Below are 25,336 nucleotides of genomic sequence, written 5' to 3'. Positions count from 1 at the left end.
TTGGGTGGTTAGGGGACTGAACTAGTAACACCGCATTTAATTGCTTTTCTTCTTTTTTTATCATCATCACAGAACTACTGTTTCAATTTCCTGGCCAATCAGATTTGACATCGGCCAGCTATTTCTTTTCGAACTTCTAGAACTTTCAATTAGACTCTATTTTAACTGCCAGACAGACATCCAATGTTTCTTTATTTATAAACCTATCAATTATTTCTCTCGACCGCAAAAGAAGAGCAATATCAGCATAATAAGCAGAGCTCAGTGGCTTTCGTAGGGAATCGCAGGCTATACGCACAGAGGCAAAGCAGCCTGCACACCACCTACTTGTAGACCACAACAGCCATACTTTCATTCAATCGTGCGTACTCACTGAAAATGCACTAAGCACACAGTATCCCTCCACACTTCCACGCCAATCCCACCGTTCATTCCATTCACAATATGGAATCACAAGTTAGACGTTAGGATATCACAGAAGCAGAGGGTGCTTCGAGTCGACATGCAGCACAGCAGAAAGCACTGTCTGATCACAATTGCATATGCAATGTCATGAACCAAAACTAACGATTTTCATAGCTTTTTCTGAGAGCATTTAATATGCAATGCTTGAAAAAATATATATGTGTAATACAGTAGATAACAGCAATGAAATTTGTTTAGATTTTGTTTTTATCTAAGATTTTTTCTTGTATTTGTCTGCTTTTGTAGCCGCTAGCTTATGGGCGGCTGCGCACAAAACAAAGCAGCACAAGTTCATTCCATTCCATGATTTGCATTTGGTTGTTCAGAACAAACAGCATAATTCCTGCTTTTATCCTAGCTTCCATAGTTTCCTCATACAATATCCCTTCTGCATTTTACCACGTAGGTGCTTCTTCTATTTGTAACAAATTGCCGCATGATAAGTTGCCGCCTCCTGTCCTGATTAAATGCTGCCGCCGTTGTTTCGATCAACTGCCTTGCAATTGCTACTCAGTCTAACTAGTCAACATTTTTCTTCCGTTAACAGAAAACTTTTCAATTTGACGCGTACCGCTATGAAATAAAACCGGGAATTATTTGACAAGATTCGATAAAACGTAAAGTAGCTTCCTTTTACTTCCCAAATCGAATGATAAGTTTCCTAAAATATCTCAATAATTGATGTCCTTTCAATTTTCAAACAAACCGGATCTTTCTTTGGTAAAATGTTCACCATTATTTGACAAAAGAGAAGACCAAAACATCTGTTTCTTTATAAAGCATTCTTAAACAACGGAACTTGTGGTCAATCAAGCCCCACTAAAACATTTGGTGGTAATTATAGTTTACCAGATCTCGATTCTGCCTACTTATAGTGATTCCATTCCAAGATTTGCGCTTAAACGCCGGTTCTTTAAAACGAGGATCAATTGTGCATATTCGTTAAAGGTGAGAGCGTTTTACAAATTAGCCATAACCTTTTTAAAATCGACGTCACAAATTGAACATCCAAGGAAAATGTAACCATTAAAAAAATAGCCTCCAGACAGCTGAACAAATAAACAAAAATAAATGACTTTATAATTTAAAATCTCATCTTGCGATTGCAAAGAAAAAAAAGATGCCCTCAAACTTCTTTGAAATTCAAGAAAAACTGTTGATTGACGCTTTTTCATATAATTAAAACAATTAGAGAAAACTGGATCAAAATGTAAACTTTTTATTCCGCTAAGAAATCTGAAATCCACTTTCGAAACTAGAAGTCCATCACGTTTTGCGGGATATTTACACTTTTGCTAATAGATAGTGGATTAACTAAGGGAGTTCGATTGTGGAGTCTCCAATTTACACAAAGGCGAAGTTGCGCTTCGCAAACACTACGGAAAACACGACAAAAAGCAGTTCTATAAAGTGCAACCCAAAAAGTAGACATAAGCCTCGAAATAATAAAAGTTCAGCTGTCGGATTCGATCCAGCGAGCTAGATAAACTGAGTCTCACACTCTAACCACTCAGCCACGGACGCTTAATAAATAACAAAAACTAGCCACAAATAAAGCAGAGAGCAGATACTATGAAATTTCCAATGCTACAGCTCGTGATTACAGCCTAAGTAAAACTTTTAATGAAGCTTTTTATTTGCGAGTTAAGTTGGAAAAAAGAGGGTTTGTACTATTACACTAACTCTCGAAGTCAAAAGTCAAACCGCGAAAAAGCAAATTTGAGCCGGAACAAATTTTGATCCTTTTCTTTTAAAAAAATCATCACAACCTATACAAGAGAGTGAACTACGTTTATCGACTCTTAATGAAAACAAGCAATAATATCAGTTAAAAAAAATCATTTTCAGCCAAGCAATTTCCAAGATTATCCCCGCGGTTAGCACAAAATAGGGAGATTATAATATTTGTGCGTAGTCGCACAAGCAAACGAACTTTCTGAAGCCCGTTCTAAGAACTGAACCCAAGATCTCAGGTATGGCACGGTAGTTTTCGAGAATAATCAAAAAGTGTAAGAAAACTGTCAAAAAATTTCAAAGGGCGATAACTTTTTATGCACATTTTTCAAATAGTATCCGCTAATGCAGAAGAGCTTCCAACTACACGTTATCTCATTGAACAATATCAGATTTGGGAGAGTTTTCGAGAAGAGTCAAAACCTTAAAAAAACGCTCACAAAATAAAAAAAAATTGTACTTTTTCGATCCATTGAAATCAAAAACTCGTATTTGACAGAGGTTTTCGAGAAAACGAAAAAAATTATGGGTCAAATATCCCCCCCCCACTTCTTCGAAGGCTGTAAACAGCAGGGTCAAGGAAAAAACTCTAGGGGAGTATGCAGGCACTCAGAGGAACAAGCGGTCTTTCAATTGCTACTCCTTTTTTGTGAAAATCAGAAGAAACTTCTGAGAAAAACTAAAATTTTTGCAAAAAGTGAAAAAACATTTCAAAACGAAAAAAATGAAATTTCTACAAAAAAATAGGTAAACACACAACCAACTTGCAAAGTGTGGAGAGGAGTGCTAAAATTGAGTTGATCTTGAAAGGTCCACAAAAAGGTCATTAAACCAATGAAAAAAACCAAAGCCGAAAAAAATTTTGGCGGGTAATTTTTTTAGCGAAACAAAAGAAAACAAAGAAGGAAATATGAAGTCAAGGCAAGTAAAATTACAAAATGTAGGCGTAAATCAAACACTTAAAACTACATAGCTTTAAAAACAAACGCAGAAAAAAATAATCCCAAAATGTGACAACTAAGCCAAAAACAGATAAGCAGACAAATAATTGGCCGGCAATTTTTTTTAAACAGAATATTTCCCGTTTGAAAAAAAAAGGTCCAGGTCAGACTCGAACCCAGGACCTTTTCCGTCCCAGACATTCGTTAACTCCAGGCTAAGTTGACCAGGAACTGTAAGCAATTTGAATAAAAAATGAAACAAGTATGAGATGAGTCCAGTGGACAAAGTTGTTTACGGGGAAAAAGATTAGTACCCGGTTGGAAGACCCTTGCTTATCGCAAGGGTAAATAACATAAAACAAAAAATAAGCAAATAAGACTTGACAGCTAAAAATATCCCAAATAAAACTGAACCTCCTACCTCCAGATTTACAATCTTATGACAATCTATCTCTAGACTTATTAGAGATTATGTAATTATAGATTGTGGATTGATTAAGAGATATAACAAAATAGCTACTAAAGATGTGAATTCAAAATAGAATTTTTAACAATAGCTTTCACGCTAGCAAAAAATGAAATACTCTTTTGCGAACAATCTATATTTAAAACTTGATTATTGGTTTTTGTGTCATTAGTGTAGAGGCTTCCAAGAAGTTTTAAAACCAAAATGAAAACTCGATAAATTTGATTGGAATTTTATTTTGGATGAAAATTGATGTAAAACAGACAGATTTAACTGGCCAGAACTTTATGGAACCTAAAGGAACTGAAAATGACAAAAAATGGAACAACGGCTTACGTCACGCAAATATGCCCTGCCCAATATAAAACTGAAATAATTTTAATCACGATTTTCCTGCTGGTTTATAACTAATAACTTCCTTTTAATTCCACTTCACCCTAGCAAGTACTTAACACACTGCCAACGGGCGAAGGAAAAAATAAAATACGCAGCGATATCACCGGAACCCACAGTTGTTCGTCTCAAGAGCTCAAAATGAGCAACTTAAAACAGATGAAGTTTTCAATTTGAAACTCAATACGTAGCTTCGGCAGGACAAAAAAGAAATTTATACCAAAAATTCTCTAGTTAATGACAAGGAGAAGAAAAAACAACCCTACCATCTTCCGTTCATTCTTCACTTTCGTTCATCATTAATTCATCAAAATACAGAAAGAGATAGATAGATAGAGAGAGAGAGAGAGCGAGGCGCTGAGTTTTTGCTACTGGGAATCGTGGGTCATATTGCATAGAAAATATTTGAACTAATTTATAGATGAACAACCTTTCACCGCTAGTCCGCACGCTACTTCCTTTTTATCTCATATCACCCAAACGATAACTTACCCTTAATAACCTTTTAGTTAACCCCGGATAACCCAATCTATGATTTCACGTGTCTTAGTTACTACCGTATAATAACCATCGATGTTGTGTAAAAATTGGTGGAGATAGCGATAATAGATAGAGAGTGGGACTGACGTCTCGTTACATTTCCTTCCATGTGGGAATTACAAATATTTTAATCATCCGCATATTCCCATACTGAGCAAACCGTCAAAAAGCAGGTAAGCGCAGACTTCAGAAATTTTCTCCTATCGTTGAATCCGATTAGAAATTTAAGAATTCTGGAACTTTGAAAAGAGTCTAAGAAAACTCACGGTTATCGGTCGGTGCGCAAAAAAGTTAATCAAACTTGAAAAATCTTTATTTGTTAAAATAGGTCCATCATTACAGGTCCATCATTGCATAGGTCTATCTATCAGGTAGCTCACAGGAAAAAAACCTTCAATTTTAAGTTAACTAACGTGCAACGCGCCTCCGATACTTCTATCATGAACGTAAAAATTGATTTACATAAAATATATGAAAAACAACGAAAGGAATGCAACCGTAACAATAGACGGAATCAATTTCAAAATAGCAGACTCTTGTTTCTGAGTTTACTTCTTTATACGTAAGATCATGAATAATCATAAAAAACGTGAAATTTGAAAGCCTCAAAAGATTGAGTCAAAAAATTAAGACTGAGGCCACATCTTTAACTGCTAGTAGTAAGCTGACAGCACCCCATTAAAAGGTCAACAGTTTCAAACCTTAAATTTTTTTCAATTTAAAATTTTTGATAATTTTACAAAGATCAGAAAAACGTGATATCTAGCTAAGTAAAAGATCTTAAGCAGTCCTGTTTGGAGTCCAGATTTCTTGAAAATTTCTTTCTCTCAAAATTTCATGAAAAAATCTTAAAAACTTCAGATCTGGGAAACTTAAAGCATTCGAGAAGTCCCATTTGGAGACAAGATTTGCAACCCGTTAGAGCACCCTAAAATAACCGAACTACAGGGTTGGGAATTTGAAACTTTGTGAAGTATATCATAAAAAAAGCATAAAGTATATCATGAAAAAATCATACAAAAGTGTCAAATCTCGGAAACTTGAAGGATTAGAATCACAATTAGAGGCAACAATCGCAACCCCTTAGAGCACCCTTTTTGAAAAAATCATAAAAAGCTAAATATCTCGGAAACTAAAAGCATTTGAGCAGTCACATTCAAAGGCTAGATTTGCATCTCTAGAGGAGACCCTGAAAAACTACAGGGTGAAGAGTTCCAAATTTTTTGAAGGTAATTAAATATAAATTTTCTGAAACTTACTGAAAAAAAATCATGAAAGAAGGTCGTATCTCGTAAACAAAATCGCGACCCTGGGAGAAAACTTACAGCATCTCACTATTGACTGGCCTATTTCATAATTGGTGAAATAAACACTGAGCTCAAATAGAAAAGCGAAAAAATATATACATCTTAACCATTATACGTTATAACTTAAACGTGAAAAAATTCGTTAAATTTGCAAAAATATTATATTAATAAAGCTAAAACAAGGCGAGATAGTGAAGCCCGTAATTAAGTATATAAGCAGAAGAGAAGTTGCGCTTCGCAAACACTTGCAAGAACACGACCAAAAAGCAGCCCTATCACGTGAAATAAAAAAAGTAGAAATAAAAAAAATTGCCAAGCCATTCAGCAAAAATGTCATCAAACGCAAATCGACTCAATTTTGCCAGTAATAATTTGGAATATAACTAACTGAAGGCATCCACAGTAACGTTACATGTAACAAATCGTGTTTAAATTATGCATCTCAAAAAATTGCGAGATATATTGAGTAACAACATTTCTGAAATCGAGTTTTCATTATTGCTATGGTAATTGAAACAAATCACTTTTTTCGGTTCATTTGATAAATTAAAAATGCATAAACCGTCCTAACTTATTACTATTTGAATGACAAAGCAGATGCTATCAAAAAGCTATAAAGTGGCACCAATGTTTGCGACTTAGGCTGAAAAAAAAAAGAAGGCTCGTACTTATACTTGAATTCATTTTTCATTCCACTTTAAGTCCAGTTCATTTTGATACTACCTGGGCTTGTGTCGCTTTTGTATATTGGTTATTTGTGATAGAAAAACAAGTCACACCTTCAAAGCCAGATATTTATTAAATTCTTTTCTGACCGGAGCTTTGAAAAGCTCGAGACAACTCTCCCAGGAAACACTTGTGTCAATTAAAAAAATTCTAAAGGAAAAACGCATTTTAAAATAACACACTACCATTGCAGTCAGTTCAAATTTCTTATTCCTTCTAAACCGGAATTTCAGCTTGATTTGAATTGTTTAAAATGTTCAGCTCATTAGGGAGCACCGCTGTCTAAACCCTGGATAAGATCTACATGCAATTGGCTGGTTGTTTTTCTGGGCTGGGTAATGTTTCACCATTTCACCACCGCTAGCCATTTTGATTCCTTTAACCTTTCTCAAACTTGTGTGTCTTTTGAAACATCAGCTCCAAACCATCAGATAATCCGAATATCTAATGGGCAAATATAATTAACCTTACCGAAAGTTGGCAAACCTAAGATGTTGCACTAATTTGACTCAGAAAGCAATCACAGAGTTGTTGACATTCTACGAAATAGTAACCAAAACATCAACTAATTATTCGGTAATTTAACCATTTATTTCTTCCATCGACTTAGTACTTAGATCCATTTGCGAGAGTAAGGTGCTTCTAAGAGTGAGTTTATTCTTTCAGTTTCTTGATGACTCCGGTTTATCAACAGCACAGGTAAGCAACGGATAACATTGATATTTAAGGCGGATACTCATCGCAACCGAAAACCCAAAACGGTGACAGAAATCATAACTCAACATTTTACAATCACGTACACACAATCTAGTTCGAAGAAATTGTGAAAATCAAAATTTTTGTACATCATTTTCGACAAAAACGACTAGTTTCACAAAAACCACGGATCCGGTTATTCAGAGCTAACTATTTTAAAATGCTGTGATCGCTTTTCCTAAGTAGACAAAACTGGATCCAAAATAGATGTCTTTACTTCAACTTCTAAATCCCGTACGCCAGCGAAAAACATCTAATCGTTCAGAAGAGTGGTTAAATGATTTCAACGGCGGGTTTGAATGGGATAGAGAGATCACAGAAACAGCAAAGTTACCTTATATACAACAACAAATCCAACATTTTGAAATCAATTTGCGGCTTATGTGCCACTTAGCGCGAACTATGATTAAATAAGCCAGCTTGAAACAATAAAATTTTGTACCAAAGGTATGCCGCAATATTAGATTCTCAGAAAAAGCATTTTTGTTTTTAACTTTACATTAATGCAGTGAACATTAAGACAAAAACTACCGAGTAGATTAAACTTAGGTAGACGCCCATTTAGTCTGGGAGAAAATAGCCATTAAAAATTCAAAGCTTCAATGAGTTTTTAATTTCGAGTTCTTTTCTTTTTTTTCCAAACGACATAATATGACGCAATTCTAGCAAAATAACAAGCGAAACTGTTAACGCCAAAGAAACCTTAATGGCATAAAAAGCGGGGAAAAAACAATTTTGGAACTCAGTTACCTGCACCATTAATAAAACTATATATTGTTTTGAAATGTTTAAAATGGCTAAACTTTTTCCAAAAAAGCGAGCTGAGGTAACTAAGCCGACAAAAATAAGCAGATATACGCTAACTCAAAAATGATTTTCAGAACAGAAACCTTCCCGTGTCAAAAAAAAACAGGTCTAGCCCGGACTCAATCGATCATCAAACCTTTGTTGGTCCGACCATTGAAAATGGGGAGGGACTTTGTCTTCCGGTTTGTTTTATTTTTTTTACTCAGGTATCTCAAAAAAGTATTAGAATGGGTCCATAAATATACCCAGAAAAATTTAAAGCATTTTCAGTCGAGATGAGCGACATTAAAACATTTTGAACATTATTTTTTTCATCAGTTTCAAGAAAACCCATTTGAAACTTTTAATTTTTGGTCTTATTTTGAGCGAATGAAGCGAGCGAGCAGGATTAAGCCATTTAGCTTAGTTAAGCTTAATTTTAATTTTTTTTTTGAGTAAATTCAATTTTGGAGTTGTTCAAGACAATTTTGGAGATCAAACACTTCAAAAAATTAAAAAGATTTCAGCATGAAAAAGAAAAAGACTTAAACAGAATTATTCATGATTTTCTTGTTTTTAAAAATTGATTTTTTTTACTTTAAGACAAGGGTCGGAATATTCTGTGCTACCTGCACAGTAACACGCTGTCCTTGTTTTCCAAAAAAATTTAACAAGTACGATAAGCCATTAACTTGAAATCATTTCTACCGAATATAACCCGAATTAATATGCTAGATAGATGGAAACTACGTCCGGAAAAACTACGACGAAGAAAAAAATCAGAAGCCATTAAGATGACATAAATTGACCCCTTTTTCAAGTTTTTTCTTCACTAACAAAAATTTTGACAATAAAAAAAACAACAACCTGAATTAAGTTTTCTCTGCTCAAAATTGAATTGAAAAATTACAACAATTATACAGAACAATATAATAATATCGATTCCAAGTATTTCACAGTTAGTACACTTGGGAGGACTCAAAAAGCACTGAGCCTGTCAAGGAAGCTTCAGGAGTAAGCTAAAATTAGCATTTTTTCTGAGTAACTGGGGGGGGGGGGGGGGGAAATGGTTCAAAACCTATTTAAGTGCGGTAATGTTTGAATCTACCTGTTTTCAAATTTCACCGGAAAAACTCTCTTAAAATCTTTTGTCTAGCGTGTACAAATCTCGAAATTGATGTATCAATTTTTCAATTTTTTCCTTTAATTGCATAACTTCCTTTTTCCTTTAATTATGAAACTTTTATACTTAAAACTTGATTAAAAAAATTAGGCTCGAATAAAAAATGTAGGCGATAAAAAATATAGGCTAGAAAATACTTGAAATAATATGAAAAAACCTATTGTCGAAATCCCAATTACGGTTGAATGAATCATATTTGCTTTATATTGGTAGTAGCTGAAATCGCTGAGAACTAACCGAACTCGCATCCCAATCCATTAGGGTTCGGAACAATGACTTCAGACACCTCAGAGGATTTTTTCCGGCACTTTTGCGAAGTCAGTTCATTGCTTATTAGTCAAAACCGCAAAAAGAGTACTTTAAATAGGCTTCCATAAGGAGTGATTTCTGAGTTTCGACAAAATACATCTAACAATTTTGGCATTCAGAGACGACATACGACATGCCGTCATTTTTAAAAGCAAAAACATTTCAGGCGATAAAAACTCCATACTTTTGGAAACGATCATTAAAACTCGAAACATGCCTAATGACAAACTCTATGGCAGCTGGAAGCATGGCAACACCTTGGCCCAAAAGCATAAGTGAAAAATTAATGCCTTAAGATGTGGACATTGAAACTGAAAAGACGGAAACTCACGTACAATCAATTGAAATTTTGCCTTCATTGGAAAACATTTTTCTGTCCCACATACTATTTGACGTTATGACGTCAAATACAGCTAATCTATCTAGACAGCAATATTACTTGAGCAAAAAAGTCAATTCTGAGCTTTCTGTTATTCCTGTATTCTATATTAAAAATCGATATTTTACGTTGAAACCGGAAAACTCGCCATTTCTATTACAAAAAAAAACAGCGCTAATTCAGAGAATTGTGATTTTCAAACATTGCTATTTTACAATTGTAACAGGGCTACGTTTGAAAATGATAAGTCTCTGAATTATCGCCGTTTTCATTGTACAAAAAAGGAGAGTTTTCCGGTTTCAACAGAAAATATTGCTGCTACGCAATTGTCTTTTCAAATAATTTTTGACCAAAAGCTTAGACTTACCAATTTTCTTCATATAATGGTATGTGAGAACAGACAATCACCTTTTATCCCTGTTTCACTGTAATTTGTTTGGCTCTAAGTAATCTTATTGGCTGATAATACCATAATTTCACGAAGCAAGATTGAAAGGAGGACTATTCAATTGTATTTACCATTCCATGCGTTGTTACAGCTCCTCACAAACACGCTGACATTTGCGGAACAAAGAAAAAATACCAATTTCGACTGAACTCACATTCTATCAATCGCTCGAGCATTTCCGATAAATCAAACCAAAGAAACGAATTCACTTATCAAGAAACAATCCAAGGACTTACTCTTTATTTATTCATATACTGGCGTCACATTTAGTGCCATCTTCTGAAAGATTTCTTAAATTCGCTTCGAAAGTCTTCTCGCACTAGCTTAGATTCATTGATTTATGAGTTGAACACAAAAATAAAAACGATAAAATTCGTGAGATTGGTAAATCCAGGTGCCAATTGTATCTCTATTTCTTGGCAGGGAGTTTGAACAAACACCAGCTTCTGGCGAAAGTGACAACCAATATTAACCAAAGAGAGTTGCCAACAAACCAGAAGAATCCAAGATGACTATTAAAGAAGCCTCGCACCAAAGGACCACCGAAAGTTCATCCACAAACGAACATCAATTCGACACTCAAGGGCAAGCTACTTCAAATAATCGGTCAATAATGTCAACTTTCTGGGACAAATTCAAACGAAGTTCAAAAGGAAACCAATCCGAAGAATACTTTCTAACTCAAGGTGCTCACGACGGTGCAATGACTACTCATTCAGACGCAAAGGATCTTTGCGAGGGATCTTTTGAAGAAAATGCTCACAAGAAGGACAAACGGAAGAAATCAATTGAAAACCTCGGGGCTGAAAATTCGTCGATTCCTCTTTATTCACGCGCTGGCTGGCAACTATTCGCCATTTGCTACTTGGTCGGGGTTCAATCCTCACTCACAACCGGATTTGTCAATAGCTGTTACTCGACGCTGGAGAAGTTGTTCAATTTCAACAGTAAATTCACAGGCTTGATAGAGGGATCGTTTCACGTTGCAATAGTCCTACTGGTTATTCCGGTCAGTTTCTACGGTCGAAAAGGGAACAAACCTCTTATCATGGCTATGGGCGCCGGTCTCATAGCTATCGGTGCTTTTTGCTACTCATCAGCCGAGTTTTTCCGAGAACAGCCGTTTAGTGTTTTGAATGTAACCCATGTTAAAAAATCGGGCGCATTTCAAGATCCTAGTGGATGTATTACCAATGGTGGAGCCACGTCTTCTGAGGCGGAGAGGGAGGAGCCCGCTTGGGTCAAGTGGCTGTTCGTAACTGGGATGTTCCTGATTGGAGTGGGGTCGACCCCGATTCAGACTGTTGCTATTGCATACCTGGATCAGGGATCGAAACACGACGAAAACACAGGGTGGTCTTTAGGTAGGTCGCAATCAGCTGAATCTTTTTTCAGCACCTTTAAATCATCTGTTTATAATGAACAAATATCAAAAGTAAGAACAGAATTTCTGCGGTGCAGGTATTAATTGGAGACAGTGACACCATTGCGGTCAAATCTGGAAAATTAAGGCTCGAAATATCGTTCATTGTTTCACTTTATTTAAGGCTGGTTCCATGCCATTGGTCTTCTGGCGCCTGCTCTTGGATTTGTTCTCAGTGGATCATTTCTCAGCATGCCAATAGACTTCTCGTGAGTTACTTTTGACTTTTGAGTTACTCGTGAGTTACTTTTAATCAACTTTGAAAACCAATTGAAAATAGCCAAATTCAAACAAAGCCAACTGACAGGTGGAAAAGAATAACGAAGGCAAGGAAACAGAAAAAAATGACTCAATTTATTGAAGAATACTTCAACTTTACAATTTCAGAAGAAAAACAATAAATTGCTTTACAGCTCTTTGAATTTCAAGAACAATTTAGGACTGACATCTTGAAAAAAAAACATTTAATCACAAGCTTAGGTTCAAGTTACTGATGCTGACCTAATGAAACATGTTATAAAAATCATTGAGGTGAAAATGTTTAGGAGCTGGGCTATGTCGACTGAGGATGACAGCTTCATGGGGGCCTGGTGGATGGGCTTCATGTTAGAATGTGCTCTCGCTCTCATTCTAGTCCCAGTTCTTCTAACACTTCCCAACCGAGGCAAGACCATGGATGCCAGCAAAGAGCTCACCACTCCAGTTAGATGTCATTCAAGGAAACAGTCACAAAACAGCTTGAAACAGACGTTTGCTAAACAAGCTAGTTCAACCGACAAAACTGCATCAGTTGTCAAAAGTTAGTGACGACTTTGAGTAATTCCAAACCATAGCTGCACAAACAAAGTTTTGCATTACTGTTTACAAATATAGTTTCAAAAATTAGTATATTTTTTGGCGCCGAAGACACTTTCGAAAAATTTTTGGTTCATCAGCCAAAAATGGATAATTCAAAATAGTACAAAGGGGGACCCTTTGGGTCGGCAGGGGGTCGAATCCCTGAGGGAGGGGGGGGGGGGGGTGGCATCCTCCTTACTTCCACTGGTGACTCTATCAGCTAAAGACTCTTCAAAGGAAAATTTCCACATAAAAGAGAACTTTTCATTTTCGCCATTTTTTGTTGTTAAAAAAGCAAAAATTGCAAAGACAAAAGAATCTGCACACACATTCAATATCGCCACAAAATTTTCATTTTATATTGATCAAGTTTTTGTAGTCCAAAGGCTGACGTTGGATTTAGACAGGAGAATTAGCTGACTACCGTCAGCGACTAGTTAGATGAATAGACAAGTCCGGAAGATAGGGTAATGCAATGCAACTAGTCTGGTATAAAAAGAACCTTTCAAAGTCGATCAGTCAAATCTGACAGCCTAATTTCGCATTCATCCTCCCACCAACCGAACGAGCCGAAAACCGATAAATTGGCAAAGGAATCACCATTCTAGCCTTTAAGCTCTTCGTAGCGGCATTTCTTCAGGTGCTCGCTCCCGTACTTGGCTCAACTAAAAGATAAAGTATATTCCGGACGATGGCTTGTGGCGCGGAAAGCTAGGATAAATACGCTTTTCAGCTTTAAGTAAGTCTTCGGAAAATAAAATTGGCGACCACTTTTTTCTAATATGTCTGCATTTGGCTCAAAAACCCTCTGCCACTTTCAATTTAACCACTTAAGGTAACTTGGAGCCACCTGGCTTTTTATGGTGCTTGAATTATTTCACGCACGCTCGATTCCACGAAAAGGATAAATGACTTCGCTTTCGAGTTGGAATTAGAACCCAGATTAAATTTAACTCCAAATACCCTGGAGAAGCCATTCTGCCAAACGAGGTCTGGCAAGCACCTGTCGAGAATCAGATCTCCAGACGAACCAGAATAGCCAATCTTGATTAAATTTAACTACACCGGGTAAACTACCCAAATTGGGAAATTTCCATAAACGCTAATATGCAACTTCAAGCGTATATTCTCACATTTTACTGCCAAAATATAATACCACCCACATGAAGTCTGGTACGGATTAAGTTCACAAAATGAAGACCCTACTCTAAAATCAGACAACATTTCTGTTGTACTTAGCAAACTTGTCACATTTTCCCGTATACATAATTCTAGGAGACACTGTTCTCCATTATAATTCAAAAGAAGGCAACACGACTCTTCCTGAAATAATTGGAAGTGAATAAGTCCCCGACAGAGCGGAAATTCGTTCTAAATCACTGAAAATCAATTCAACAATTGAAATTCACTCACCTTAATCTCTTATTTTTTGTCGCTTGCATCAAAAATTGTTTCTTACACATGAAAAAAGTGGGGTTGCAATGAATACTGATCAACTATACCAGGAAAATCATAGCGAAAGATTTTCTTTGAACAAAATTTCATGGACAATATAACAAAATGTTTCGTTTTAGGCGAAGTTTTGAGTGTCAAAGACAGCGCTGACAACGAACATGCTGCCAACTTGACATCATTTGCTAAGGCTCCCAACAGCCCGGATGCTTCCTCTACTGATCCAGAGAATTCACACGGAGGAGGTGCTTATACTGTGAAAACTGCGCACCAGTTGCAACTAGCCGAATTCTGGCTATGCATGAAGTGTCTCATGAAAGACAAGACGTTTCTGTGCTTGCTGCTACACGGCAGTGTGCTACATATGACAACAGCCGGACTAACTGCTTTCATTCCGAAGTTCTTCGAGACGCAGTATCGGATGATTGCGCAAATAGCCGCTTTTGTTGCAGGTATCTTTACCACCTTAAAAGTCTATTGGATCTCATCAAACATCCCCCGCCTCTTTAGTAAAAGAGGGGAAATTCTAACTTGAAGATACATCCTTCGACAGGCAGATCTGCCTTTTTATGTTCTCTAGAGTGAAATCAAATGAATCTGTAAAAAAAGTGATGAAAATATCAAACGAATCACTCGTAGACGAATTTGTATTAAATAGCTTCAATATTCGCATATGCTTAACCGTTTGATTAGTAATAATAATTTTTTTTTCAAGCTACGCGCGCTAAAAAATGTACAAAAATTTCCAAATCTTGAGCTTTATGATTAGTTTATTATATGTCAGGATGTTCGTTACTAGATAAAATAGGGAGTAAGGGATAGTTAAAAATATCCCCTGAATTTCTTAATCTTTTCGTGAAAAATCAAGTAAGATTAAAAAAACCTGAACCCAGCTGTCATAGGCAATAACGTGAAACAAGAAAGCAAAGCCCGTTACAAGTCAATAATCAGAGACAAAGTTCATAGACAGATGGGAAACCAATAAATTTTTTTCCACCAAAGATGCTCCAGCTCATCTTCCATTTTTAGGCTAATTTCACTGCCGAACGCTCATTTGTGATGGTATGTTCCCTTATTGGGTTTCAATCAAGCTACCAGACCAACTGTGTCATAACTTTTAATCTTCTTCTACCTTAATTTTTATTGACTTTTTCCACATTCAGGAAGACAGCGACCGCGTTTATCACTTTTATTTGCCATTTACATTACTTGTAAACCGTGTCACTCGGTTGAATTTTCCCAACTGATCTCAGATCAAATGCTTTTAATTTATACCACATACCAACTTTTATTCTAAGGAGAATGGCTATACATCCCGCGAACTCGATTTTTGTTTTCCTTAAATTCTATATATTAGAGATGTAAGAAACTCGACATGGCAGATGCTACTCATAATTCTGCTTCTTTATCTGTCGGCTAAAAAAAAACATTCCAAATATTTATAAAGTTATTTTTCAGGCGGAGTGAGTGTGCCTGCGGCAGCCATTGGAGCCATCATTTCCGGATACCTGATCAAACGCATGCAGCTCAACTGTCTAGGCACCATTAAGATGACCTTCTACGCACAGGGAACCTGCATCATACTTTGTGCTCTATTCTTCATCATCAGGTACAACACTCAAGATATTTTGAGCAAAACTTAAAAAATGGACGCAAGTCATTGAGAAATTATCCGACGTTTGAAAATATGGTTCAACATTTTGAGAAATTCCATTTTATAGAACCTTTTTTAAGTATAGGATTTTGACACGGTGTAGTATTGACACCCCCCCCCCCCCCCCCCCCCCCTCAGGGATTCATCATCATCATCATCATCACATATGTTATTTCGACACCAATTTCTTGAATTCAAAGGTGTTTGAGTTTAATTAAAAACCAGTTTTGTCGTATAAATAATCAGTCGCTCTGCTAAAGATGAGTTCGTTTCTGTCGATAGCCGTACCCACTCTAAAATGAGCTGGGATTTAAACAGAAAATGTTCTTTGAAGATGGTTAAAAATCGGACCCGCTCTAAAATGAGCTGGGCGTTTCATCGTCGTCGCCTTCTTTGCCTTCGTTTCACAGCCATTGGATTTTCTATGCTTCTGAAGGCGTCATAAAAGTCCTTAGCAAGTTCGCGCACGCCATTTGCTGTGGGGTGAAGTCCATCTGCGCAAACATGCCTCCGATAGCTGAACTTTACAGTTTTAAAGAGCGGGATTTTATACCATGCCGTTAGATTTCTGTAGCATTTATTCACTCTCCTGATAAGAGAGCGTTCACCTTCCCGGCTAATAAGTGACATGACGCCAACTTCGAAATTGCAGTCAAGGAGTCTAAAAATAGCACTCTCCATCTCCTCGGCTACTTCAGTCGCTCCCAATGACTGGCGCCCTGAACGGTCAAACAGGTTGTTTGTTCCTCCCATTATGAGCACTGTTTGTACATCCAAGTTTTTCATATCATTGAGAAACTGATCGCTACAAAGGGTTGAGAGAGTTCCACCAGGGCACGAAACTGTCACTGAATCTGGCAGAAAAATCCCATAAACTAGCGATGATCCCAAAACAGCATATGTCACTCTCTTGATCTTATCAGAGCTCAATATTATCCGTCTTTTGGGGAGAAACCTGGTTTCAACATGAACATTTCTTAGACGCAAGGTTTCGTTTAGCTTTTGAATTCCAACCTTTCTAGTTTCAGTCATTTTAGCAACCTTTAACTGAAACAAGTCTCATAGTAATACTGGTTAAACAAATACGTTTTCAACTGTTTACGAAATTCAGTTTCATTTGGTAGTTTAAGGTTACATGGTAAACTATTCCAATGGTGTGCGGCAGCAAATCTAAACGTCCTTTTTCCATAGTTCGTGTTAACCAGTGGTTTCTTAATGACCATGGTCCTTTCACTGAAACGGGAGGAACTTTTTTGTAGTGAAAAATATTTACTCAGATAAGACGGAACGATTTGAGGATTGAAAATGCATTTGTGTACGATTGTCAAGACTTTAAAAATCACTCGAGATTTTATGGGCAACCAATGTAGATCATGTAGATAAGGAGTAATACTCGTTGACTTCTTCAAACCGAAAACAAATCTGCAGGCACTATTTTGGACTTTTTGCAACTTGTAGAGCAGATAATTTGGTAAGCTCGAGTACAAGCTATTGCAGTAGTCTAATCGACTTAAGACTAGCATTCTTGCCAACATATTTCTATTTTCAAAATCAAGGTAGAAACGTATGCTGTATAGTTTCCGGAGACTGTGGTAACTGGCGCCACACACGGAATCGATCTGTTTTTTCAATGACAAGGATCGGTCAATGAGGCAACCTAAAGACTTCACAGAGTTTTCTGTTGATTTCATCAGCTTAACCGTTGAATTTTCAATGAGTATTGAACCGTTTGTTAGACCTTTTGACTTACTAGTGGCTAGGTTAATTACTTGGCTTTTTGATTCATTTAACATAAGCCCCATGGACGAAAACCAGTTCGAAATAATAACCAGAGATCTTTCTATTTCTGCTACTTCACTCTCATTTTTAATTTCACAGTATAAAGTAGTATCATCGGCATACACTTGGTATGAAAATTTAGTTGAGCCAATAATATCGTTCAATGGTGTCAGGTAGATTGAGAACAGGAGGGGTCCCAGAAGAGAACCTTGAGGCACTCCAAATTCGAGTTCTTGAGAATTCGATAAAACATCATTGATAGCAACAATTTGAGTCCGATTCTCTAGATAGGAAAGAATTAGATCCACTGCATCATTCGTCATTCCAATCCGATTTTTCATGATCTTTCTCAATGTTTTATGATCAATGGTATCAAATGCAGCTGAAAGGTCAAGGGCTATCAAAAGGACCTGTCTCTTGTTGTCGAGACTAGTCAGTAGATCATCTGTAGTTTTTAGCAGAGCCGTTTCAGTTGAAAAATGCTTCCTGTAAGCAGATTGGTGTTCATCTAGAAGATTATAGGAGCTAAGGTATTGATCGAGCTGTTTATATAAAATTCTTTCAAAAACTTTACTGATAAACATCAGATTCGCTATTGGTCTATAAGAATTTAAAACGTTTTGGTCAAGTTTGTGGTCTTTAAAGAGAGGAGTTATCACCGCTCTCTTGAGACACTTTGGAAATTTGGACTGATCGATGCAATTGTTTATCATAATGATGGAATAATCTTTCCACGAGTGTGCGATTCTTTTCATATCTATAGTTTTCAGTATATCTTCTCGTGAGTTCGCGTTTGAAACCATTCTTACTGCTTCTTCTAGTTCATCTATAGTCACATATTGGAATTGGAAAGAAGAAACTGCAGTGAAAGCAAAGAGTGGCGGCGAGATGCCATTACTTTTCACATTTGCCACTAAATTTCTAACCTTCTGAATGAAAAATTGGTTGAAGTTTTCAGCTAATTCATAATCACTGGAGTATATCAGTGGTAGAACGTTTTGTTGTTTTTCTCCAGCAAGGCGTTTCAATTCACGAAACTTGAGCGAATGGCTATTTGAAAGCTCAAAGCGCCTGGAAAAATATATCAATTTCTTCTCTCTAAACAGATCTTTACATTTCTTTAAATACTCCTTGAAAGCTGTTTCGTTTTCTAATCCAGGATTTACACGCATTACGCGTTCTAATTTTCTACGTTTTCGTTTTACGTCTGCTAACTCTTTATCGTAAAAATTACAAAATCGGTTTTTGACAACTTTGGTCTTAGTTGGCACATAATCAGTTTTCAGCAGCTGCAAAATTTCGATAAAATTCTCCGCCATCTCGTTCGGGTCACTGGTGTTCAGATTCAAGATTAAACTCTGATCTATTTCCGTCTCTAAATGTTTCCAGTCTGTATTGTTCCAATCATAAATAGTCAATCTGGTTTTATCCTTCCGTTGAATTGCGATTTCATAAGTGAACGTCAATAGATGGTGATCAGAGTATTCAACGTGCTCATTTCTAACGGGTGAGCACAATTCCGGGTTTGAACAAATTATGAGGTCTAGAATTTTCCCGTATTCGTGAGTTGCTTTCTTAACAATCTGTTCTAGGTTATATTCCAGTAGAATCGAACAAAATGTATTGGATTTGGCACAACGTCTGTTTTCTAGATCCAAATTAAAATCACCCAGGAGGAGAATTTGGGTTTCAATTGATGAAGCAAGAATATTTTCAGTCAATTCATTAAAAAACTCGTTATAATTTCCACTCGGCGGTCTATATATTGCTGCAATTGTTATTTTGACTTTTCTAGTCACGACCGTAATTACCAAGAATTCACCATCGTCCGAGAGATGGCTTAAAATTCTTTCACCCTGTAGTTCTTCGCGAGAAATTATGGCAACACCTCCACCTATTTTAGCCGTTCGTGAAACATGATGGTATCGATATTCATTTGAAGAGTCTATGCACTGATTTAGAATATATTCCGTATCCGGCTTAAGCCAGGTTTCAGTTATGATCAAGATATCAACTTGTTCTATAGCCAATATGCTCTGTATTTGATTTACTTTTTTCGCTAGAGAACGTATATTAATTACACCAACTTTCATAGCATTCGATTGAGACTCGGGTTTTTTATTTGATTTTAGTCAGTCGCTTTTCAAAGTTCTGAGCCAGGTTCTGGCTTCTGCATCAAGATAGTACCTGTTAATTACAACATTTTCCGGCCAAGAATTAGGTTGATCAATGATTGTTGCATGTTCGCCGTCAAATACACAGTGGAAACTTTTGTGGCGAGAATTTTCCTTTGTTATTTCCCTGATATGATTCAGAGGAAATCCTTTACTTTGACACCATGCGACTATATCACTTTCATCATTTGTCTGTTTAATTCTTCCAACATAGAGATGGCGTCGTGGTGGTGGCTTTTCTACACCTTTGAGTGCTTCTGTTACCACTTCTCCCGTAATTAGTAGTTTCTTTGGTCTGCGGTCATTTCTATCTTTGGAGCCTTTTCGCTTCGTAACCCTCGAGCTACCAGCTTCTGAGGATACACTTTCACGAGCATTTCTGATGAATGCCGAAGAATTCAGATTAAACTTCGCTGCCCCAGCATAATTGGTTTTGTTCTTTTCAATTATACTACTTGGTTCACGATATTGCTTCAGCGATAGCAGCTCAGACTTTAATTCGTGTACATCTTGCGCCATAGTCTTTATTGAGAACAGTTCTTGTCGCAGTTCATCAATAACTCGGAAAAGATCTCTTTTACAGGTTCCACAATCTGGGCAACTCCATTCAATGTGCCCAACCACCTTATCGGCAGTGTTGAGGCCAATACACGCAGAGTGGGCAGAAGCTTGACAACCGACGCATTTCACCGATTGATTGGTTAAAGCGTTTTGACATACTGTACAGTGGAGAGACGACATATTTCAATTGTCTTGCTGGGAATTATTGGTCGTTTCCGCTCTAAAATGAGCTGGATTTTGGTAGATTTGTTTAAAGATATTTCCAAATTCTCTTTGTCGTTTCCGCTCTAAAATGAGCTGGATAACATCCGGGAAATTGTTCGTGTCTTTTCTTGCTGTCGTAACCACTCTCAAATGAGCTGGTTTATCTTCTTTATCTGATTCTGTCAATTTCGATTTCCATCAACCGGATCTCTAAAATCCCTTCGTAGACAAGGGCTACCCAAGATAAGATGTTTATCCGGTTCGTCGAGACATATCTATCTATTTAATAAGTTTATCACAACAATTAGGCTGATTCGACCCCCTGCTGACCCAAAGGGTTCCCCTTTGAACTAGTTTGAGACATCCATTTTCGCTGACGAACCCTAACATTTTTCTGACGGCGTCTTTGGCGCCAATATATAGTAATTTTGAGAAGGGAGTGCGCGCCAAAAAAACGCTTTTTTTGGCCAAAATTTTCCAAAAAGTGCCTAAAAACGCTTTTGGCCTGGTTTTAAAAAATTTGGCCTGCGGCGCAAAAATTTTGTCAAAACAGGGTCTTTTTAGTGCATTGGGAGAGAGCTCGGGAAATCAATTTGGACGACCTAAAAAAACCAAAACACACACCCTCGAGAACATCCTAGATTCGCCCCGGATAGTGAATACTAACTATTTTGACTTATTTCAAATCAGAAGTTTCTACTTACATGTAAAAACAGGTTCTAATTGCCTGAAAATAAAATATTCCGAAATTCAAACTACAGAAAAAAATGTCGGAACCAACAAGTGGATGTCAATTTTTGGTACATATTCTAGTAACTGTGATTTGAAATGTCATTTTAGGAAACTTTTCTTATGACAGACAACTAACTATTTAAATTTATTTAAATTTAGATGTCCCTACGGACATGTTTACATGCTGGACGAGGTGGACCAGTTGAAGGAAGTGAGTGGACTGAATGCATCTGAAGGAGAGTGTGAACAAAGCGAGATGCAGATCCACTGCGTGAACAACCAGTTCAACATATTCTCCCCATGCATACTCGACTGTGTTCAGGAGGTCAGTTGGTTATCATGATGATGACCGTTTTAAACTAGTTCTGTCACTGACAAAATATGAAAACATAATCGTGATCTCATATTAGAGAACCTAAGCTGCGTCGTTATACTGCAAAGAATTGATATATCGCACCAGTATAACATCCAGAGACTAAGACTACTAGTATCATATACTAAATAGCAAGCTGTACAACATCAGAGATAATGTTCTGAGCGCTGGATACACAGTTACATTGATCAGACATCCTGTCTTCAGTCTTCACTAAAGCACAACCGACGCAAAATCAACCGTACAATCCCCCCCCCCCCCCCCCCCACACACACACACACTTACACGCTCGCGTATCCAAGTAACCTACCGAAAAATGCTTATCGAAAGTGATTGAAATATGTCTACCTTGAGCTTCATTCTAGCCACAATACCTGACCCCAATGTTGTCTGATACCTTGAAATTTGGCCAAAATTATACAAACCAAGCTTAGATGGTCTTAAACATAAGTATTTACAATTAGGCCATTGTCTGTTTACCGTTAGGATTTATAACCAAGATTTCTCAAGAGACTTACTAAAATTAAGTTCTAGGACCCCTGGTGAGCTGCAAACTAAACATTTCGCTGACGGGAGATCGAAATGACGTGAGATCTGACGGGCGAATGAACTCAATATCGAATTAAAGTTGTCAGCCACAAAATTAACTTAACATTACTTTCTTAAAGCCTAACTTCTTAAAGCTTAAAACAAGAATCAAGCTTGTCTTATCTCCAACGCTCTCCCAAACAAGGCCACAACTGAAGCAAAATTTTGCTGAAGGATGATCAGTTATTTCGCGCCCATTTGGGCTTCAAATCACGCTCTAAGCCACTGCCAACTATAAACACTGGCATTCGAATTTTCAGGGAGCTCTTCAACGGTTATAAAAAATCTGCCTGATTAAGGAGATGATAAATGCTGCAGAATCTGCAAAACTTCAAGTACATTGAGTTTTGAACAAATAAATTGTTCATATTTGCAGTTTCGATAACTTGAAATAGCTTTCATGATCGAGGTGAAGTTTTCTGATAGCACACACTTGAAAGAAACGTGGTTGAATGAACCAATTGATCTAGACCTTATTTTATAGGACATGACAACAAAGTCAATCTTTGTTCAATTGGACTTCATAGTAACCCAAAGAAATAACAATATTCTGACAGCTAGAAAACTATGGCTGAGAACTAAGAGCAGACTAGACAAGAGCTTCGAGGGCCGATAAATAAGCACATGTATTTAATACTGTTTTTGGTTCCAAACAGGAAAAATTGTTTTGATAACTAGATATTTTTACAGCAGCTTCAATCATCCATTGCCTTAAACTTTCAAGTTTTGCGATCTAGCACCCTGAGAAGAAGCTAACATAAAGTCGAACCATAAATGATTTAGAACTGAAAGCTGCACATAACTTTGACCAAGATGCTAGTCATTAAAAAAAGATAACGGAGCCTCTTAGAAAATTCTGCGGCAAAAGATAAGGCATGGGCATTTGATAGTCGACCGCAGCTCTTGATATCATGGAAACTGGTCATTTGGACGCCTACATATTAAAATGACATGATTTTTTTTTAATTTTAGGGCTCTTGCGGCCAGCAAAACATCAGCATCAACGTCGGTCTTTGTGAACCAGGAGAATGTTACTGGAGAGTCCCTGCATTTACCATCTTCTTTATCACTTTTCTCGTTGCGAGCATGGTCGCCGTTCCTAGAATTTTTGCGTTGCTCCGCCTAGTCCAGGATGACTGGAAAACCATCTCTCTCGGAATCCAATGGGTGTTCTTCCGACTCCTTGGAATGATTCCTGGACCCCTTGTTTATGGTCAAATCTTCGACAGCTCCTGTACCCAATGGGGTAGCTTTTCGATGACATGTTCCTCGTCTCACTCAAGCGGTCATTGCTCGTTTTACAATTCGACCACTTTAAGAAACTATATGATTTGCGTGACAGTTGGAAGTCTTGTGATCGGAGAACTGTGTCTGTTTTTTGCTATTCACTTTTACGAGAAAGAACATCAAGGACCAGGAAAAAAGGGATACATTTCGCCTCCTGATGACCATATTGTACAGACAGTTTTCAACTTTGACCAGAAGATAGGCGCTGTTTCTGACACGGACGAAAAATGTCAGCGCTCTGAGGAAGGAGCCGAACATCCGATTTCGATCAAAATGTTTGAGAAATCGGGATCTGATTTCCAAACATCTATAGATTTGGACAAGAATCGTGAGGTGCGCCTAACGGATGGCCATCAAAATGTAACAACGACTTGAATCATAAGAAACAACGGGAAAAAAGCCGACACAAAAAAAATCATTTTCGACAGTATTAATATGAAATATATTCGAAAACAATGGTATTTCACGTCGAAACTCATCAAGCATTTTATATAGCTATCCCAAATGCGGCTTTTGATTTAAAAGTTTAGCATTAGAGCTCTTCCAAATTCTGTTGACAAAATCCGTCGGCTGGTCTGACTCTACCCGATTCACCCTTCGTTCAATCTGTCTATAAATTGATTCAACTCTTTATGTTATTTTTGGGAAAATTCAGCGATTATGTAATTTTGCTAATCGCTTTGGCAAAAAAGAACATTCAGCGATTCAAATCCATAATTATGAAAACATAAAAAGCACTATTGCAAAACCTCTGATTAAGTACAATACAACTTTCTTTCGGGTGTTCAAACGTTGAGTTTTTCCCATTTTGTTAGATGTGTCATTTTTGTTATTCCTTGAGCAATAATGAATCGCCAACACTAAAAATAAATAGATGTTTTAGATTTCGAAATCATGCATAATTTCTTCCTAATCGAAAGCTTTTAGCAACTCGACTCTTAATCAATTCTTGTCTTAAATCGTGGAAAAGATAAGAAATAGAAAAAGGAAAAGCTCTTAGCAATAGAAAACTTAGACGTCAATTAATCACATCAGAAGTATCAACCGAGACAAATTTAACAGAAATCAATTAGTAGTCCAAAAATGAGAAAGAGCATATAATTCAAATTTGAAACTGAATGAAATAAAAAAGACAGGAAATGATGTCGCTGTATAATAAAAAAACTACAGCAGTACCCGCACGCACACCTATGAATCTTCAAAAAAAAGATTGCTGTACCTGAAAATTGCTTCTTAAACCTTATTTTGAAAAAATCTAACCCTTCACTAAAATTCTGAAAACAAAAAAATCTTCCAAAAACAATTTAGATGGGAATGCCTGGGACACGAAGCAAACTCAGTTAATTGTTAACAAGAAAAACTTAAGAGCATGGTCTCAATTTACAAGATTTACAGAGAAAAAAAGAGAAACTTTTAGGTTGCCAAACTCAACCTATTAAAACTTTTTATATTTCATAGAATGACGCAAAAAACAGCATGCTGATCAATTACCATCTATAGCACCAAAACAAAATAAACATTTTCTTAACCCACACAACACGAGCTGATATGAATACAACTGAACCAACAGACAGCTTGAACAAAAAATGAACGCAAGGAAACAGAAAAAAAACTAACAAAAAAATCTTCGAAATTTGAAGAAATAGAGGGCATTGAAGCTCTTTTAAATTCTAAAACAGTTTCTGTTTGACGCTTTTTTGCTGAATAAACCCAATTTGGGAAAACTGGACCAAACAGTAAATTTTTTTATTCCTCTAGAGAACCTGAAAAGAAAAACCCGAAGCTAGAAAATAAACCAATTTCGAAGCTAGAAGCCTATCACGTTTTTCGTGAGCTTTA

The 25,336-nt window shown here is 36.8% G+C and overlaps 2 protein-coding genes across 7 annotated transcripts in view; one reads left to right on the top strand and one right to left on the bottom strand.

The window, feature by feature from the left end:
• Positions 1-25,336, bottom strand: part of LOC134839745 (ral GTPase-activating protein subunit alpha-1-like) — a 328,394-nt gene that overhangs the window by 107,295 nt on the left and 195,763 nt on the right. The window lies entirely within an intron of this gene.
• LOC134840510 (solute carrier organic anion transporter family member 4A1-like) lies at positions 777-24,427 on the top strand. Of its 6 annotated transcripts, none has more exons than XM_063856361.1 (8): positions 777-1,413; positions 10,857-11,797; positions 11,981-12,065; positions 12,402-12,655; positions 14,268-14,597; positions 15,604-15,754; positions 21,409-21,574; positions 23,183-24,427. In XM_063856361.1, the coding sequence occupies exons 2-8, from the start codon at positions 10,942-10,944 to the stop codon at positions 23,870-23,872; spliced, it is 2,532 nt and encodes an 843-aa protein (XP_063712431.1). In that variant the 5' UTR covers positions 777-1,413; positions 10,857-10,941; the 3' UTR covers positions 23,873-24,427. The 6 variants fall into 6 exon arrangements, with proteins under 6 accessions (XP_063712431.1, XP_063712428.1, XP_063712432.1 ...); XM_063856358.1 differs by having other exon boundaries at positions 10,525-11,797; XM_063856362.1 differs by lacking the exon at positions 777-1,413 and adding an exon at positions 4,487-4,712.

This window comes from Symsagittifera roscoffensis, chromosome 2, assembly GCF_963678635.1.
Source record: "Symsagittifera roscoffensis chromosome 2, txSymRosc1.1, whole genome shotgun sequence".
Lineage (NCBI taxonomy): Eukaryota > Metazoa > Xenacoelomorpha > Acoela > Convolutidae > Symsagittifera > Symsagittifera roscoffensis.
Note: the sequence above shows the minus strand (reverse complement) of the source record. Positions and strands in the feature narration are given on the sequence as shown.

Excerpts from the sequence above, each read along its gene's own strand:
- LOC134840510 (XM_063856361.1), top strand. The coding sequence starts at position 10,942 with ATGACTATTAAAGAAGCCTCGCACCAAAGGACCACCGAAAGTTCATCC. Across the intron at positions 12,066-12,401 it reads AGCATGCCAATAGACTTCTC|GAGCTGGGCTATGTCGACTG; the intron begins GTGAGTTACTTT and ends GAAAATGTTTAG. Across the intron at positions 15,755-21,408 it reads GCTCTATTCTTCATCATCAG|ATGTCCCTACGGACATGTTT; the intron begins GTACAACACTCA and ends ATTTAAATTTAG.